General features: G+C 35.2%; 1 protein-coding gene and 1 long non-coding RNA gene across 4 annotated transcripts in view; both read right to left on the bottom strand.

The window, feature by feature from the left end:
• Positions 1-19419, bottom strand: part of PIBF1 (progesterone immunomodulatory binding factor 1) — a 228488-nt gene that overhangs the window by 168718 nt on the left and 40351 nt on the right. For all 3 annotated transcript variants that reach the window (XM_032277352.1, XM_032277355.1, XM_032277353.1), the window contains exons 7-9: positions 17062-17170; positions 16273-16454; positions 14660-14785 (exon numbers count right to left, since the gene is read on the bottom strand). In XM_032277352.1, coding sequence (XP_032133243.1) covers positions 14660-14785; positions 16273-16454; positions 17062-17170 — 417 coding nt within the window. The remainder of the gene's footprint in view (positions 1-14659; positions 14786-16272; positions 16455-17061; positions 17171-19419) is intronic.
• Positions 11475-14651, bottom strand: LOC116551283. Its single transcript, XR_004268823.1, has 2 exons — positions 11844-14651; positions 11475-11799 (listed from the first exon to the last, which is right to left on the bottom strand). It is a non-coding gene; the product is annotated as an uncharacterized LOC116551283 (long non-coding RNA).

Below are 19419 nucleotides of genomic sequence, written 5' to 3'. Positions count from 1 at the left end.
GAGTGTGCGCTGGGAGAGGAAAGAGGTCAGGCAGCAGGAGCAGGTATTTCTCAGCCTGCAGGGGAAAGGGGGCTCTCTGGGCCCACGAGAGTGTAGGAATGCCTGGGTCTACTGCTGTGGCTGGGCTGCTGCAGCTGCACCTGGGAGGGCTCCTGCCCCTCCAACTAGGAAGGGGTCGGGGTTTCTGCCTGTTTCTGGCTCCTGCTGATTCAGTAGAGCCCTGGTGTCTTTACAGCAGCTGCTCCAGATGAGCCACTGCTGCCATCAATATTAACAACAAATTTAAAACTTGAAACGTGTCAACCTTTTGAGCTTTGTCAGTAAAATAGTTTATAAGCCAGAAATAAAATAGACTTTTTAGAATTGTTGGAGTATAGGTAACTCTTATTGAAAAGAGAATAAACTACTTTTGTGGGTTGTTATCTAAGTGAAAGTGCATTCTGAAGTAGCTATCACAAAATGACATGTTATTTTCTGATGTCATCCTGATTGCAACAACCTTCAAAAATTTTCTATTCTCAAACAAACTGAAACATGAAAAATTAATGTTTTAGACAGCATAAAATTCTCAAACCATATTAAACATTTATATATATATATTTTTCTAAATGATCTAAATATTTTAGTCAGCAAATCACCACAAACTGGTTTCAGTTTTCATTTCTCAAATATAGCCTCATTATTCTATATGTTATTTCTGCAGCAGAATTCCAAGTGGATCACATTTACAGTACTAATGAATCATGAATGCTTAACTGGTAGATGGAGAAGCTTCAGTCCCATTCCCTTTCTTGCAACAAGAGACATTAGAAATGAAAACAAGACACAGAGAATAAAATGAAACCTAGAACAAGCTAATATCAGGGCTTGTGAAAGGAGGTATGATTAGAGGGTACTATGCTAAGGCATGTTCATGTATGATTAGAGGATACTATGTTAAGTACTAAAGCATAAACAAAATTCTAGGTCCACAAAGAGAAGGAGTTGATTATTTACTGGAGTTAAGAGAGGTAGGTGAATAAAGTGAAACATTTTTTAAAAGTGACATGTAAGTTGGGCCTTAAAGGACAGATAGGTAAAGCAATTCAGAAAGAGAAAGCTGAAATGAACTGAGGAATGGGCGAGAAGAAGCTAAGGCTTCTCCCAATAGGTCCTCTCATAGGTGTTTGTGGGTAACATTTCTGCAGAAACCCAATCTCCTTATCAAGTACCACACCTTCCAGATGTAGTCCACAACCTGCATACTGTAGCAAAAAGCAGCATAATTCCTTAGAACAAATACAGACTTTCTTTATTGTTATCGATTCACATGTTTCATATGAAGTCTGAGAGAAATAAACTGAATGTATTCTTCCACTGACAATAATAGTAAAAGCATACTGTTTACCATGTGCCAGAAGCCATTCTAAGCACTTTACATATCATAACTCATTTAATTGTCACAATAATCCCACAAAGCAGTTTTATCATTACCTCTATTTTACAAATGATAAGGCTAAAACACAAAGAGGTTAAGTATTAAAGTCATACAGGAAGTATGCTACGGAGCCCAAATGTGCACCCAAACAATTTGGCTCCAGAGTCTGTGCTGTGAATCATACTATGCTGCCTCTTAAAATTTCTGTTGCTTCACAGATGTTTTCTCCTTGAGAAATTCTGATATTTTGAGATTTATATGACCACCTCAAGGCACCAATAGATGTGAAATCAAAATAGGCCTTGAAAGAATTGTGAATATATTATACATTAGCTTTCATGTCTCACAGTATGTAACATGCACTTTCAAAAATAAACTTGATAAAATACTAGATGTATTCCTTCTGCAGATAAGACAGTAACTTTCATATAGCTAATAAGTAATCCATTTCTAAACATTAAATGCATTAGAAGATATAACAGAAATAAAATGACCAAATTACAGGAATTCAAATGTTTTTCAAAAGAGAAACTTGAATTGATAGAAGTTATCTGTAGCATTTACAAGCTAATGAAGCTCGTTTTAGTAAGACCAAACTAAGTGTATAAGCAAATGTAATTATAACAAAGAAAGATCAAACAAGTGTTTTAAGATACAAAAATCTGAATATACCATCCTTAAAATACTTTTATAAATTTAATGTTAAATTCCAACACTGTGTTTTTCGTGATTCTTTCATGTTGTTTCTCAGCAGCCCTATGTATCTTCCATATGCACACAGTTTATGTATATGTCCCATCCACCCTACGTTGTGGGTGGAAGACATATTGAGAGGAAAGATAAAAAAAAAGGAATCTTTGTTTTTTCGGTCTTGCTCTGTCACCCAGGCTGGAGTACAATCTTGGCTCACTGCAACTTTCGCTTCCTGGCTTCAAGCGATTCTCCTGCCTTAGCCTCCCGAGTAGCTGGGACTACAGGTATGTGTCACCATGCCCAGCTAATTTTCTGTATTTTTAGTAGAGATGGGGTTTCACCATGGTAGCCAGGATGTTCTCAATCTCCTGACCTCCTCGGCCTCCCAAAGTGTTAGGATCAGAGGCATGAGCCACCAATCCCGGCCAAGAAAAGGAATCTTAAATCAATACTATGTGAAATGCAAAGGAAAAGTGAGTATCCTACTTTTATAACTAGAGAGTGATTCAAATAATGTAGTTTTTAACCTGGGGCACTTTTTAGAATAAAAAAGGGTGCTATTAAAAATTATGCCAGAGAAACAGGCATAAACCAGTACTTTCTTAGACAAACCAAAAGATATCGTTACTTAAATTATAACATGTAAATGAGAAACTTAAGAAGTTCTTAATCATTTAAATAAAAGGGTTTTAATATTATAATAAAATAGACATAGTTCATATGCAATATAGTGTCATTTGTGCAGCAGATAATTTAATACACAGAAGTTTATTCAACAGTAGCTCACAACTAAAACTTGAAAACCCCACGACAAAACATTTATAACAACATTACCATACAGTGTAGAATGTATTTTCCTAGTACTAGATGATAAATTTCATAGTACCAATAGGCTAAATCTAAATTTATATCTGAAAAGTGGTAAGAAAAATGTCAGAAGAATGAGAAAAACTTCAGGAACCTTTGAAATTCTAACAGTATCAAATCAGTGTTTGGCAATGCGAGGAGTACATCTCAGCCTGAATAAACATCCCTAATGCCTCAGAACTTAAAATTTACCAAGCATAAATAGTGAGGAAAAAAAGGGTGTTGGAAGAGCTCAGCAGGCGCTACTAAGCAATCATCTCTTTCTTCTGTCTTCAAGTAAAAATATTTTTGGCTAATAAAAGTAAATATATTTTTCTAGTTAGAACAACAAAGGATTAAAATAGGCTGTTTTATATGACAAGCTTATTTATAGGAAAAGTGAATTTATGACCTCTACCTCCAAAGTCTTCCTGGACACAACATAAAATTGCTCATTTCCATATGTGATGCCTTTGCTTTTAAGATGGCATAAAATAGAAAGGTTGCAATAGATTATCTTGTTTCTATTCAATGAGTGATAGTTTTACCTTTATCCTAGATGACTGAAAAGTTAATGAATAGGACATAAAAACAAAATAAGCAAAGTGGAAATCTTATTTAAAAGCATTTCTTTGGAGGAGTTATACATCTTAATAGTAGAAACTTTTTGAGATCACTGCTGAGTGAAAATGTTACACTTTTCTATTCTTTTATTATAGTTGGTGCCTTGGTTTAAAAGTTTGTGCCCTCCAAAACTCATGTTGAAATTTAACTGCTATTGTAACAGTATTAAGAAGTGGCACCTGACAATGGTGATTAGGCCATAAGGGTGGGATTGGTGTCATTATAAAAGGGTGAGTTTGGCTCCCCCTTGTTCTGTCTCCCACCATCTTGCCTTATGTCATATGATAATGCAGTGAGAAGGCCCTTGCCAGATGCCAGCACATAGGTATTGGACTTCCCAGCCTCCAGAACTGTGAGCCAATAAACATCTGTTCATTATAAGTTACCCAGTCTCAGGTACCCTGTTACAGCAGCATAAAATGGACTAAAAACAGTGCTCAGGCAGATTTTTTTTTTTTCATTTCTAGATATGAAAACTTAGGCACACAGTCGATAAACACTGTACCCAAATTATGGTTGAAAAATGACAAAAAATTTAAGTACCAAAATGCAAAACACTTGCTTAAGTCCATTAATGTGTTAAGGTTTACAAAGTAGCTGACAGAATAAAAGGTAACATATCAAAATGAAACAGAATGAATCCGTTAGATGGTTAACTGAGTAACTACTATAGATCTGTCACTATACTCAGTCCTGGTCAAATTCATTATCAGTCTTCGAGTAGGTTTTCATCTAAACCAACATGAAGGTCTTAGGAGCTTTAGTAAAAACATCTTTATTGGAGAATGGGGGGCAAAAGACACTTCCCAAAAGAAGACATTTATGTGGCCAACAAACATGAAAAAAAGTTCAACATCACTGATTATTAGAGAAATGCAAATCAAAACCACAGTGAGATACGATACCATCTCACACTAGTCAGAATGGCGATTATTAAAAAGTCAAGAAACAACAGATGCTGGCGAGGCTGTGGAGAAGCAGGAATGCTTCTACATGTTGATGGGAATGTAAATTAGTTCAACCATTGTCGAAGACAGTGTGTCGATTCCTCAAGGATCTAGAACCAGAAATACCATTTGACCCAGCAATCTCATTACTGGGTATATACCCAAAGGAATATAAATTATTCTACTATAAAAAGACACATGCACATGCATGTTTATTGCAGAACTATTTACAACAGCAAAGGCATGGAACCAACCCAAATGCCCATCAATGATAGACTGGATAAAGAAAATGTGTACATATACACCACGGAATGCTATGCAGCCATGAAAAGGAATGAGATCATGTCCTTTGAGGGACATGGATGAAGCTAGAAGCCATCATCCTCAGCAAACTAACACAGGAACAGAAAAGCAAACACCTCATATTCTCACTCGTAAGTGGGAGTTGAACAATGCAAACACATGGACACAGGGAGGGAAATAACACACACCAGGGCCAGCTGGGGATTAGGGGACGAGGGGAGAGAGGGCATCAGGTCAAATAACTAACGCATGCAGGACTTAAAACCTAGATGACCCATTGATAGGTGTGGCAAACCACCATGGCACATGTATACCTATGCAACAAACCTACACATTCTGTATTTATATCCCAAAGCTTAAAAATAAACTAAAATAAAAAAAGAAAAGAAAAGAAAAATAAAGGCCTGTTTGCTAACTTCAAAAATTATAAATGCTTGGCTGGGAATGGTGGCTCACAACTACAATCCTAGCACTTTGGGAGGCTGAGGTCAGGGGAGGATTGCTTGAGCTCAGGAGTTCAAGACCCAGCCTGCGCAACACAGTGAGACTTTATCTGTGTGTATATATGTAAATAATTATAAATTCTTTTATAAAGTTCTAATGATACATACTCAGCCCTCAAGCATGGAATGTGGTTTGCAAATTCTCTTAAAAGACAGAGTTTCTCCATCATTCTCAGCAAACTAACACAGAACAGAAAAACAAACACTGCATGTTCTCACTCATAAGTGGGAGGTGAACAATGAGAACACATGAACACAGGGAGGGGAACATCACACACTGGCCTGTTGGGGGATGGGGAGATAGGGGAGGGATAGCATTAAGAGAAATACCCAATGTAGATGATGGTTGATGGGTGCAGCAAACTACCAAGGCACGTGTATACCTACAAAATTGCATGTTCTACTCATGTATCCCAGAACTTAAAGTATAATAATTTTACAAAGACAGAGTTTCCATTTTAAATAAACTACCTTCAAAATTATAGTTTTGATAGGAAATCTTTGATCACTTTACATAGCCCTGACCAGTTAAATGGGTGTGTGCACTGCATTGCAGACTCAGATGTGTCCAGTTTATAACAACAAAATATTTGTAATAATTATAGGCAAATCACAGTTGATGTCTCAATTTCCTTACTTGTAAAATAGGGATATTAATACCCAAACTTCATAAAATGTGTTTAATTCTTTTTTACAATGTATGTAAAGTGCTGAGTACAATGCTTGATGGATAATAGGTATTCAACAAATAGTAGCTATTGTAGTATGCTACCTAAATATGAACATCTAAATGAAACCATGATGTTTATTTAAAGGTTGATAATTACAACAGTTTCCTCAAATTTTTTATTGCATAAAATAAAAATGATCTTTTTTTTTTTTTTTTTTGGAAACAGAGTCTCGCTCTGTTGCCCAGGCTGGAGTGCAGTAGCACAATCTCAGCTCACTACAACCTCCGCCTGGGTTCAAGCCATTCTCCTGCCTCACACTCCTGAGTAGCTGGGACTACAGGGGCACGCTGCCACGCCCGACTAATTTTTTTGTATTTTAGTAGAGATGGGGTTTCACCATGTTGCCCAGGCTGGTCTCAAACTCCTGAGCTCAGGCAATCCGCCCACCTTGGCCTCCCAAAGTGCTGGGTTTATAGGCATGAGCCACTGCGCCCAGTCGAAAATGACAGTATTTTTAATGGCATCCTAGGAAAACCAGAGAAGACCATTAGAGGGGCTTCAGCAGCTTAGGGCCCCCTTCTGCTACTCTGAGGGGTAACAGAAGTGAAACGTGGGGCACAGCAGACAAACATCTCTAGTAATAAGCTATGTGATCTCAGATAAGCACTTTTGGGCTTGGTCAGGGCTGCCACACCTATAAAAGATCAGAAATTGGGCCAGGCACGGTGGCGCATCCTATAATCCTAGCACTTTGGGAGGCCAAGAAGGGTGGATCACCTGAGGTCAGGAGTTCACGACCAGCCCAACCAACATGGTAAAACCTCGTCACTACTAAAAGTACAAAGTTTAGCCAGGCGTAGTGGCGCTTGCTTGTAATCCCAGCTACTTGGGAGTCTGAGGCAGGAGAATCGCTTGAATCTGGGAGGTAGAGGTTGCAGTGAGCCGAGATTGCACCATTGCGCTCCAGCCTGGATGACAAAAGTGAAACTCTTTTGTCTCAAAAAAAAAAAAAAATCAGAAATTAATTTTCTTCCTTTCTAAATTTTGTCTGCATTCTGGAGCTAATGGCCATGCCTTATCACCAATCGCTCTGAGACTATTGAAGTAGAAAAGCTGGAGTCATTCCTCATATTCTTTTCCTGTCAATCACCAGATCTTGCCAATTCTCCTACCTAAATATTCTTTAAATTCATCCATTATTTTCTCTTTCTATTTCTCATTTTCACCTAAACTGTGCAGTAGCCTCCTACGCGATCTCCCTGCTTCTAGGCTTTCTTCAATTATTATCCATCCCACATTGCAACCGTAGTTACAAAAAATGAGTAAGTCATGTTTCTCTCCTACTATAAAGCCTCTGGAAATTCCCCACTGACAACAGAACCTTTAAAAATCGGCCCAATCTTACTTTACCAGCCAGCCTCTCCTACAACACAATTAACTATACCACACAGGTAAATCTAAATTCCTATGCAACCTGAACTTACTTTGCTTCATATCTGGAACACCCTATAGAGCTTGGAAATTTTAAATATTATTAATTAAGCAGTGAACACATGTTGTAAACATCTACAGGTGTAAAGAATATAGTTAACAATAAAAGATAACTGATAACAAAAATTTAACATATTTGAGAAGATGCTGAAAGAGTCATCTGCAGAGCCATATATTCAAGAATTATCTAACTGAAAAGACAAAGTGATTATTATTAAATTTTTGCATAGAAGAAATTAAAACATTATGCAGATATCTGGTAAGATATGAACAAAAGAGGTCTGTTTGTTTGTTTAAACATTAATGAGGACCTACACTTTTAAAATGATGAATGGAACCTCTGTACACTAGTTCAATTCACCATTGTAATGCTTTACATATACTCAACTAACCTTTGTAAATAGATTCAAGATTCAAAGTTGTCTAATATCACTCTAAGATTCTACACAAATTTCAAGTTTATATCATTAAGTTTCTTCTTGAGTACTTTTGGAAGATAAATTGTGGTCAAGATAGTTTTTATTGATATGGCAGGAAAATAAAATCACTAAAGTGATACTAATTGTTGCACTTAAAAGCATCTTTTCGATCTCTTTTTCTCTATTGTCTACCCCCTTTTGAACAATTGTAAAGCTGTTTTATTTTCCAGATTCTGTACTGCATCAAGGGCATAATGAATGCCTTTATTATTATGTTTTTTACAGTGTCACTCAGAATAGCTCTTTCTGTGTTTACAGTAACAAGATCACCTTAAATAAAGGTAGTTTTACTTTATGGAAAAACTTAACCAGCTGAATTTATCTCCCTTTATCTTATCTCATAACCTAGTTAGGAAACATATAAGCTAGTCATCTTATGGAGAAATTTAGATGGAAAAGAATGGCATGTAGACCCTCTACATTATGTCAGAAACACTTAAGAATATATATTTTGTATTAGTATCTTCTAATGATAAATAATCCCATAATATTATCAGTTGACTTTTATATAATGATGATTTTCCTTAAATTGTCAACATAACAGATAAAAAAACCATTTCTTCAAGTATTCCACATAGGCATAAGGTACCAAAATATCATTTATAAACCATGATTTATAATGTACTTTTTGCATATATTATCTCATTTAGACCTCACGGGTCACCCTAAGAAGTATTATTAGTTAGTTATTATTATTTTTTGAGACAGGATCTCACTCCGGTTGCCCGGGCTGGAGTACAAATGGCATGACCTTGGCTCACTGCAGCCTTGAGCTGCCAGGCTCAGGCGGTCCTCTCCCCTACCTCCTGAGTAGCAGGACCACAGGTCCGTGCCACCATGCATGGCTAATTTTCTCGTATTTTCAGGAGAGACAGGGTTTTGCAATGTTGCCAAGACTGGTTGAACTCCTGGGCTCAAGCAATCCACGTACCTCAGCCTCCCAAACTGCTGGATTACAGGTATTAGCCACCATATCCGGCCTATTAGCTCATTTTATAAAAGAGGAAATTAAACTTCAAGGATATTAAGTGACTTATCTGTTGAGCTAGCAAGTGGGAGAACCAGGACTTAAGTTCAGTCTTTTGATCCAAATCTCTTTCATAATTTACTCCCACTCAAAGAATAATGTCTTATTTCCAAATGCATAAGAGGGTCCATAACATTTCAGTCACATAAAACCTACTAAGCAAGGAGTTATTTATATACTACATCTCAGCACTGTAGTACCTTTCACTGATTTCCCACAGCTCCAAAGTGGCATTTTAAGTAGCTAGAAAATATAAAAAAGACAAAAAGCCTAATTCACAGACTGGGCCAAAGCATATATGCATATTATAATTTCAACTACAGTATGTTTGATGTATCTAAATATTCAAGGTCTCTCTTTGCTTGTATCTATTATTTTCCTAAGTCTTTATATCTTCTACCGTCTTTCTTTTCTCTCAATCCCTTAACTTCAAGAACTACTGGAATGACTGCAGGTCAGATACCAAGACTGGATAGAGTTAAGTTCCACATGCCTTTTCCGTATTAAAGAAGAGAAAAGAAAAAGTATTCTTTTAATATCTTCCAAAGTATAGAAAGCAAATTAAAGGCAAAATATATTTCACTAATTGTTATTTCAGTTTCTTTAGAAAATGTTTGTTGGGGCTGGGTGTGGTGGCTCACACCTGTAATCCTAGCACTTTGGGGGGGCTAAGGCAGGCAGACTACCTGAGATCAGGAGTTAGAGACCAGCCTGGCCAACACTGTGAAACCCCGTCCATACTAAAAATACGAAAATCAGCCAGGCGTGGTGGCATGCACCTGTTATCCCAGCTACTCAGGAGGCTGAGACAGGAGAATCGCTTTAACCCAGGAGGCAGAGGTTGCAGTGAGCCGAGATCATGCCACTGCATTCCACCTGGGAGTTCAAGGCTCCGTCTCAAAAAAAAAAAAATGTTTATTGGGGAAGAGGTAAGGAGACTAAATATAAACATGCAAGTATAAGTACTTAATCGATTTCAACTCACTGTAACAGTACACTTTGATAAAACACCACTAATTAACACAATTATACATCTTAGGCCAAAGATTAATTTACCTAAACACACACACACACACACACACACACACACACACAATCCCAAATTTGTAAACTTATTATGAATTTCATGTTTTATAACAGAAAATATTAAAATTCTTTCTTTAGCCATTTTAAGTTCTAAGATTTCAAAAGAAATAATTTATAATTTATTTTTTACTGTGTGGAAGATTAGTATAATACAGGCTCTAACTACAGTTAAATCAGCCACAGTGAAGAAACTATGATCCCCAAAGATTCAGTCACATAAAATACAGGTTGAATTACTGTGAGATTAAAATGATAAAGTCAAGCCTGTACAACTAGCTAGTTAGGTGTCCTGTGCAATTCAAATTCATCTGGGCTCAGGGTGAAATTTGGCACCACCTGGTGGCAACTGTCCACTCTAACCTCAGTATATACCCGATCAATTTTGAGTCCTGTGGCTGGCTGGGGCATCTACACGGTAGCCCCAATCCTAGAAATCCCCTGGTTTAGGTAGTGTCTATTTTTACGTGGATAGGGGCCAGAAGAACACTAAAGACAAGGACATCTGCTTTCAGTTTGCCTCCTTCAAGGAATGGCTCTGTTGGCTGTTTCTCCACACAGTCTTACCAACCTACCCCCACCAACCACATTTATGTTACAACGGGATAAACAAATTTGAAGATTTTTTAAGAACTGCAAAAACAGCTAAAAAATTAGAAAATTTTCAAAATGATTACATACCAAAGTTTATACAGCTATGTGGATTGCTTGGGAATAACCATAGAAATTTCCCACAAATTTTAAAGTTATTATATCACTCAGCAAAAGCCTATTAAATCCACAACAGAACTGAACCACAGAATCAACAGTACTTATCTGTAAAATAGAAATAATATTACCTATACCACAGGCCTCTCTAATGCCCACATCTTTCTCTTGAGGCTCAGAATCTTCTATAGTCAACTCTTTTATTTGGCTATCCCACACACACTTCAAGTGAAACAAATAAATTTATCATTTTCCTATTAAAGCTTTGTATTTTCTAATGTTTTACAAACTGCGTCACTATCGATGCAGCTGTTTAATTCAGAAACCTCACTGACATCCTTGGTGGGATGAGTCCTCACCCCACCAATCCAACCTAGTCACTGAGTCCTGTTGGTTTTATCTCCTAAACATTTTCCCAACCTGGCCCATTTATCTCATCTTTACTGCTACTAATCCAGTTCCATTATCACCTCTCATCTGGATAATGGAAATAACCTCTAAAAGTAGAGCTTCTTTGTCTAACAGGCTTATGCCATTCCAATCTATTCTCTACATTGCAGCAACCTTTTGATATAAATAGTGATCATATCATGCCTCTTCTTAAAATCTTTTAATTCTTCCCCATAGGTCTTACATAATGGTCCAAATGCATTATTTGGGCCCATTTCCCATTTCTGTTTCATCTCTTATAACCCCCTGCCTCTCAGTCTATCCTTCAGCCATGCCAAATTAATTTGTTTGTTTAAAAAACTTCATTTTGTCCTACTTCCAGACTTTTATATATGCTATACATTCATTTCCCCAATTCCTTTCCCTTCCTTAGTTCTCAGTGTTAAAGCAAGCTAAATATGGCCTAAGAAGGACTCTGTACTTCTGTATTTGAGTCCTTAGGGATGAACTGCAACTTAGCTTGATAGGCAGACAAGATGGAAAACCTAACTTGGGGGTACCTGCCTGTAACAACAGCTGAGTCTTGGCCAATCCCAGCAGCCGTACTTCAATCATTCCTATACTGCTGAGTGTTCAAGTAAGTTAAACACCAACCTATAACCAATGCAGCTGTTTCTGCACCTCACTTCCGATTTCTGTACATCACTTTACCTTTTTTGTCTATAAATTTGTTCTGACCACAAGGCACTCCTGGAGTCTCTCTGAATCCGCTGTGATTCTGGAGGCTGCCTGATTTGCGAATCATTCACTGCTCAATTAAACTTTCTATTTAATTTGTCTGAAGTTCTACTTTTAACAGTAGTTTTAGTCAAAATGGGTAGTTCTTCATTTACGAAGTTTTCTCCAATTCCTCCCAAGGCTAGGTCTCATCTTTTATCCTATCATTTTGGTCACCATCATCATACTTAGGATAATTGTTTCCCTATTTGTCTTTACTCTCCATTAGACTACCAGCTTTGTGAAGACAAAGGTCACCACTATCTGTGACGTCTAGAATTTAGCTGGCATACAGTAGGTTTCAATAAATATTTGCTAAAAACATTAATTTGTTGCTCTGAAAATTACATGAGGACGCAAATGTAAAACTTTCCAACATAAAACTTAGCATATAATAGGTGTATATCTCTTCTTTTAGTCTGCATTTTGAACTGTAAGAGCAAGTAATCACAAGGTACAGGATCCTCCTTAATGTAGGGCTGAAACCAAATGAAATTTTGCCAAAGATAAAGAATGTCTTTGGAATTCTCTCTCCAATCTCTTAATAACTCTGCTGCCCTAAGCATGTACATTCATAAAACTGTCATACTTTTGTTATGAACATGAAGGGACAACTAAGTGCAAAAGCAAATGAATCTTAAAATCATAAGGTTATGTGAAGAAGCCACAAAAAATATATGTAATATATAATTACATGTGTATGATACTAATATGAAAAACTAAACAATATTGTAAAGAGATGCATATTTACTGGTAAAATTGGTAATAGAAGTATAAGAAGCAAGGAAGTTACTAGCATAACAGAATAGCAGTTATGGAAGAAAGGAGTTAAATAGGAAGAGTCTCAAGGACATTTCTGTAATGCTACATTGTCCTACTTCTTTATAATTATGTATTAAATGAACATTAGAAAATTTTCTCTGAACATCTTTTATTTTATACACATATATGCAAACATATATACGGCCAAAAAAGAGCAATCATAACATAACTAAACTAAAAAATAATGCTATTAAAAGTGGTACAATATTTCTTTGAGCTACATGGAACAATATTTTCTCGGGATTTAAGATATGAAGGCTAGCTTAGGACTTCAAAGGCCTTACTTACAGAAAAGATTATGGTGCTCCTACTAGTAATTTGATACTCAAATACTAAAAAAAAAAACTAGGTGTAAAGAAATGCAGAAGTGTTTTTACTTTTCCCAAAATAAAAAATATTATTTTTAAAATTAATATGTCAAAACATTTTTAAAGAAATATATAATTTTTAAAGAACATATATATTTGGTGGTGCCCAAAGCATATTTTAAATTTGTCTACTGCTAAGATAGTACTGAATGATCACTTAGAATTTTTATATTTTGAAATTATTTGCCATTTTCATTGAAAATATAATCCTAGATTATAAATATAACACAATTATTTTGAAACGCAAATAAGAGAATAGAAAAAATAGGTAGAAGAGTAAAATCACAAAGTATTTGTTGAATACACAAATGAATTCTTTTGTGTTCAGTGTTTGAAGTTCCTGTTAATTTCCTTCGGCCTATACTTCTATGCAGACTCAAAAAAAGATCAAACAGGTAGATAAAGATCTATGCATGCCAAATTTATGAGGCAACTAATAATTTGATTTTTTATGACTTTCTACTAAGTCATATTAAGCAAACATCCTAAAATAGTTCTGTCATAAATTGTGTATCTACTCCCTTATCACCACAAACATTTTTACCCAAGAACAGAGAAGCCCAAGAACAAAATCATACCTCAGAGGCATTAGGATAAAAACCTCTACCAATCTGCTGTATTAACAATTTAACAGTAATTAAAAAAAAATATCTTTGCTAATTTACTACCAAAGGATAATACTACATATACAGTTTTTATAGTAGTGGCCACCTTACCCATACTATATTAATACAGCAGCTTTTTTCTCTGGAATTAAGGGGTGGATATACCAAATTTTCTGCTACTATACTTCTAGGAGAAATGACATGTTACAATGCTATTATAGATTAAGTCTGATTTAAAGCCTTGCTGACAACAATCAAAATATCGTATGAGCAAATCAGTGCTGATAAACTAATATCACAATTAAGTCCACTTCAAAATAATTTTCTCATTAAAGTATAATCTTTCAAAAGCCATATTAACTATAATAATGGTATAAAAATAACTGCCACTGAAATAAATAGTGTTTATTCCCCCCTATTTCTGCCAATCACTAACTACGAGAGCCTAATATTTACTAACCTCTGCATGAATAAAAATGATGTTTCTTCAGGATTACCTAATGTGACATCTTTCAGAGCTAGCAGCTAAATGAGGCATATGTAATATTTCAAATTACTATTCTAGTTTTAAAGTTTTCAGCAGAAATTGTTGGTATAGTACAGGAAGAACTGTTCTCAATCTGAACTGAAGCAAATGCAAAAAGAGAAGTCACAAGGGTTAAAAAAAAAAAAAGACACAACAGAATACCAGAGCAAAAAGGTTTAAAGTCTAGTAAATCTTGTTCTAAGACTTTAGAACTTTAATCTTCACGTTATATTTATATTTAGATTTATGACAAGTTTTCTTTAAGGTATTATAAAAAAGATATTATCTAACAGAAATAGCATTTAATTTCATAAAGCTTCTATAAACTCCAAAGATAAATAAAACACTACACAAGCATTTTTTTTTTTTTTTTTTTTACCTGTTTTCTCGTTCATACATTTCCCTGGAAGCATTTCGAAGTTGATCAATCTCTTGGTTGGTTTTCAATCTGATTTGTTCTAGTTCATCATGTAGTTTATTTTCATATTCTGTTTTATAATGGTCTCTGCAATGAATCAAAAGGAAAAGCAATAAATTTTATTTTGAAACAAATAGGCTTTTACACTTTATATAAGATTTTAATATCTTTTATCAAGTATGCTCTATATACTATGTTACTTGAAAAACTTAAGTATAAAGTTTTATAATTCCTAAAAATACTATTCCTAACAAGTATGATTTAAGATTTCAACCTGTTAAACATTATTTTCCAAAAGACTTACTATATAAAATCTTAGTAATTGACGTTGGATAATTATTCATCTTTGAAACACTTTGCTAGTAGTTTTAATGCATATAGCTGAGACTTAAAAATTGAGAATGCCCTTCATTTAAAAATAATAATCTGGTATGATGGTTGTTGAGAGGTGAATAATATTAACAAAAATATAAAACTGAAATGACTCTGAGTCTACAAATCCTTTCCTTTCAAGCGTGACAACCACAGCCACATGGCGATCTTTTAGCAAAGTCAAAGTATTATACAGGGTATGAAAAAGTACTACGGGCTAGGAAAAAATTATGAATGTGTGAACTCTTAAAGGTAAAATTCCAAAACCTAAAATGCAATGCAATAAAATAAATAAATGGGGGAAAAAAAAAAAAAAAAGGTAAAATTTGTTTCTGTTTTTTTTTTTTTTTTCTTAAAGAGATAGTGCCTTGCTCTGTCACCCAGGATGAAGTGCAGTGATGCAATCATGTAACCTCGAACTCCTGGGCTCAAACGATCTTCCTGTCCCAGCCTCTTGAGTAGGCAGGACTACAGGTGCTTGACATTGTGCCTCACTAATTTAAAAGCTTTTTTTGTAGAGATAGGGTTTTGCTATGTTGCCTAGGCTGATCTCAAACTTCTGGCCTCAAGCAATCCTCCTGCCTTGGCCTCCCAAAGTGCTGGGATTATAGGTGTGAGCCACTGCACTCAGCATGTTTGTTTCTGGTATGTTAATAAGAATAATTCAAGGATTATAAAAGCTATTAGTATAAAGGTACTTCAGTAACTTCTACACATCTAATAGAAGAAATAAGGCAGGACTGAAACACAGGGAGTCTGACTCAAGGGCATGTAAGTTAAAATACATTGTAATACCACCTCTTCATAATTCTTTTACATTTCACACAGTTAGGAAATCGTTAGCATACTGAGGTTTTCTTCCAAAATATAATTCTATAGAGATACTTTCATACTTTCTTTTAAAAAATACTTCTACAGAGATCTTAGTCATAAGAATTTTTAAAATTCTGTCACAAAAAAAAAAATTGACATAGCACATATCTCTCTATCTAAAAGAAACAGGCTTTTCATATTGTTGAAAAAACCATTGTCTTTTAAAATATTAACTAGAAAGGAATATCATATAAGAAAATAAAATTTCATATTATTTTATATTGTCCTATACATCTTAAAAAATCACTATCTTCCCCAAAGCCAACAGTTCCCTCAAAGAAAATGTGTTAATTGACATCTATTTATGTGGGAAATAATGTAAATCTTGCCTGGATGTTACGTATTTTTCATACATCTCTTCTCTAGCCTTTTTGGTTTCTTCAAGTTGAGTTTGAAGTCTTTCAAGTCGATCCTCTTCATGGGCACAGCGAACACTAAGCTCCATGTTTTGGCGATTGAGATATTCTTTATCCTTTTGCAGTAAAGTAACAGTCTGCTGTAAGGTGGCCACCTACATACATGTAGAGACAAAAATCATACAGAGTGATGCCATCTTACTTTTCAAGGTTGACTGTATTAGTTTCTTTCCTTCATGTTTTCATTCACCACATGACAATTTGCCTTTTAAAAAGGCCTAATTCTTAGAATGCCTTTCTTTAAAATCCAAAAATAGCTACAAAAGTCTCTTTTTGGGGCCGTGCATTGTGGTTCACGCCTGTAATCCCAGCACTTTGGGAGGCCAAGGCAGGTGGATCATCTGAGGTCAGGAGTTCAAGACCAGCCTTGCCAACATGCTGTTGGCTACTAAAATGTAAAAATTAGCCAGGCATGGTGGCACATGCCTGTAATCCCAGCTACTGGGGAGGCTGCGGTAGGAGAATTGTTTGAAACCAGGAAGCAGAGGTTGCAGTGAGCCAAGATCACACCACTGCACAATAGCCTAGGCAACAGGGCAAGACTCCCATCTCAAAAAAAAAAAAAAAAGTAAAATAAAAAAAAAGTCTCTTTTTGGGAACCAAGTATATTAAAAACATGTCTCTCCCTCAAATCTACTCTGGGCTATTTTTTTTCACTAATACTGTACAATAAAATATAAGTGACTCTATTTGTAAGCTTACCTCTTTTGATAATTCACTTCTTTCTCTTGTTTGAATTATGTGAGAGGCTTCAAGTATTTCATGTTTTCTCCTAAGCTCAATTACTTCTTGTTCAAATGCATCACGTTCACTATTAAAAGAAAATTCAAATAGACATATAATTTTGCATCCCCTTTTACAATAAACATTTTTAAAGGGCTGACTATGTATTAGGACACTGAATAGAGACACTAGCAATGGGGCTTGAGTGTAATTCCATGAACTATAAAGTATCTACTTTTCAGATTTAGAAGGAACTCTATTTCAGATCTTGTTCAGATACATAAATACCAATTTATCACTTCTAAGGAATAAATACATAAACTACATAAGCCAGTAAATAATAAAACTTACTAAGGTAGATTTGGTATTTTTTCACTAGTCATCTTCAATCTTATCTTAAGGTCAAAACTTTTAAAGAATGTATACATGGCTCTAGGCTTTCAGTTCAGTTAAGGTCAAAAAACACTCACAACTTATCATTTAGATTGCATAGAGATACACAAGCAGGCATTCTTGTGACCATTTCATTCACAAATTGTTTATGATTACCCAGATTTTAATTCCCATTTTAAAACAAGTACCCCAAAAAAAAGTTATACCAAGAACTGGATTAAAACCTACAACAGACATTTTTTAAAATGAGCAGAGAAATCAATTTACTAACTCTTAACTACTTCTCTGCAGACAGCAGCAGTGCCTTTGCACTTTATTTCACTGACCCACCTGGTATTTCCAAAGAGAGGGCTGTTAGGAATTGTTTTCTTTTGCATCAGCTTTTCAAACACTTTTAGAAAGTCTTTTTTTCTTCTGGTTAACAAAGTATTATGTTTATTGAAGAAAAACTGAGCAAAGCACAACATAACAATCACCTACAAACCCAATAAGTAAAGATGACTATCAGTATTAATATTCTGATACACATTACAAGTACTTTGTGCTTTTTTAAAATGTTTATTCTTAATTTTAAAATGTTTTAAATTTTATTTTGTGCTTTTATATGCAATTTTTATAAAATCTTTTTTTTTTTTTTTTTTTTGAGATAAGGGTCTCACTCTTTCACCCAAGCTGAACTTGAACTACTGCACTCAAGTGATCCTCTAGCCTCAGCCTGCCGGATAGCTAGGACTACAGGTGCATGCCACCATGTGCCTGGCTAATTTTTTTTTTTTTTTTTTAATAAAGATGGTCTTGCTATGTTGCCCCGGCTAGTCTTGAACTTCTGAGCTCAAATGATCCTCCTGCCTGGGCTTCTGAAAGCACTAAGATTATAGGCCTGACACGCTGCACCCTGCCTGGGTCTTTTTAAGTTTTACTTACCAACCGTTAATACTGTTGTATTTGTTTTGTAATATAAACTAAATACTACTTTGCCATATTTATTCAATTCCTCTCTCTTGTTAATATATGTGAATGAATATGTGCAGTTGTCTTAACAGTATATGTGGAGAATGGTTCCAGACCCATCCCTACAACCTGAATATGCAAATCCGTACATACTGAAGTCCTGCAGTTGTTGCAGATCCCACCAAAAAGTCAGTCCTCTGTATATTCAGGTTTCACATCCTGTGAATGGTGTATTTTCGATTGGTGTTAGGTTGATAAAAACCCGAATATAAGCAGACCCCGTATTGGTCAAGGGTCATGTATCTAGACGTGTATATACACCTACACACACATACTCATACACGTGCATTTGTTTCCTCAACTGAGACATTAGGTCCTTTTACCCCTAAATAATTCAGTGTGAATTTCCTAAGATTAAAGATAGTCTCATATAGTCGCAGTATAATTAGCACATTCAGGACTTAGCCCTAATACAGTATTATTATCTAACATACAATTCATTTTCAAATTTTGTCAACTGTCTCCCAAAACTAACTTTGTGAAATTTTTTCTCCCTGAGCCAAGGATCTATTACTGTAATAATAATCCAAGGATCTATTATGATAATATTATAATGTATTACCATGTATCTAGGTGTCATGTGGTTTTAGTCTCCTTTAACTCTGAAGAGTTCTTAGTTTTCCTTGTGTTTTATGACTTTTTATAGAGCACAGGCTAACTGCATCATAGAATGTCCCTCATTTTTTACTTGTCTGAAGTTTCTTCATGATTAGATTTAGGTTAGACACTTGGGCAGGAATAAGGAATACTACAGAAATGATAATGCATTCTCAGTATATCATATGAAGATGTACTGAGGCATGTAATGTTAGTTTATCCCATTATTGGTGATACTAACTGGTCACTAGGTAAAGGTAATATCTGTCAGAGTTTAACTATAAAGCTACCTTTTTGAAAAAAAAAAAAAAAAAAAAAAAAAAAAAAAAAAAAAAA

This window comes from Sapajus apella, unplaced genomic scaffold (assembly GCF_009761245.1).
Source record: "Sapajus apella isolate SASKATOON/1434 unplaced genomic scaffold, GSC_monkey_1.0 scaffold9, whole genome shotgun sequence".
Taxonomy (NCBI): domain Eukaryota; kingdom Metazoa; phylum Chordata; class Mammalia; order Primates; family Cebidae; genus Sapajus; species Sapajus apella.
The sequence above is the reverse complement of the archived record's forward strand: the minus strand, read 5'-3'. Positions and strand labels throughout refer to the sequence as shown.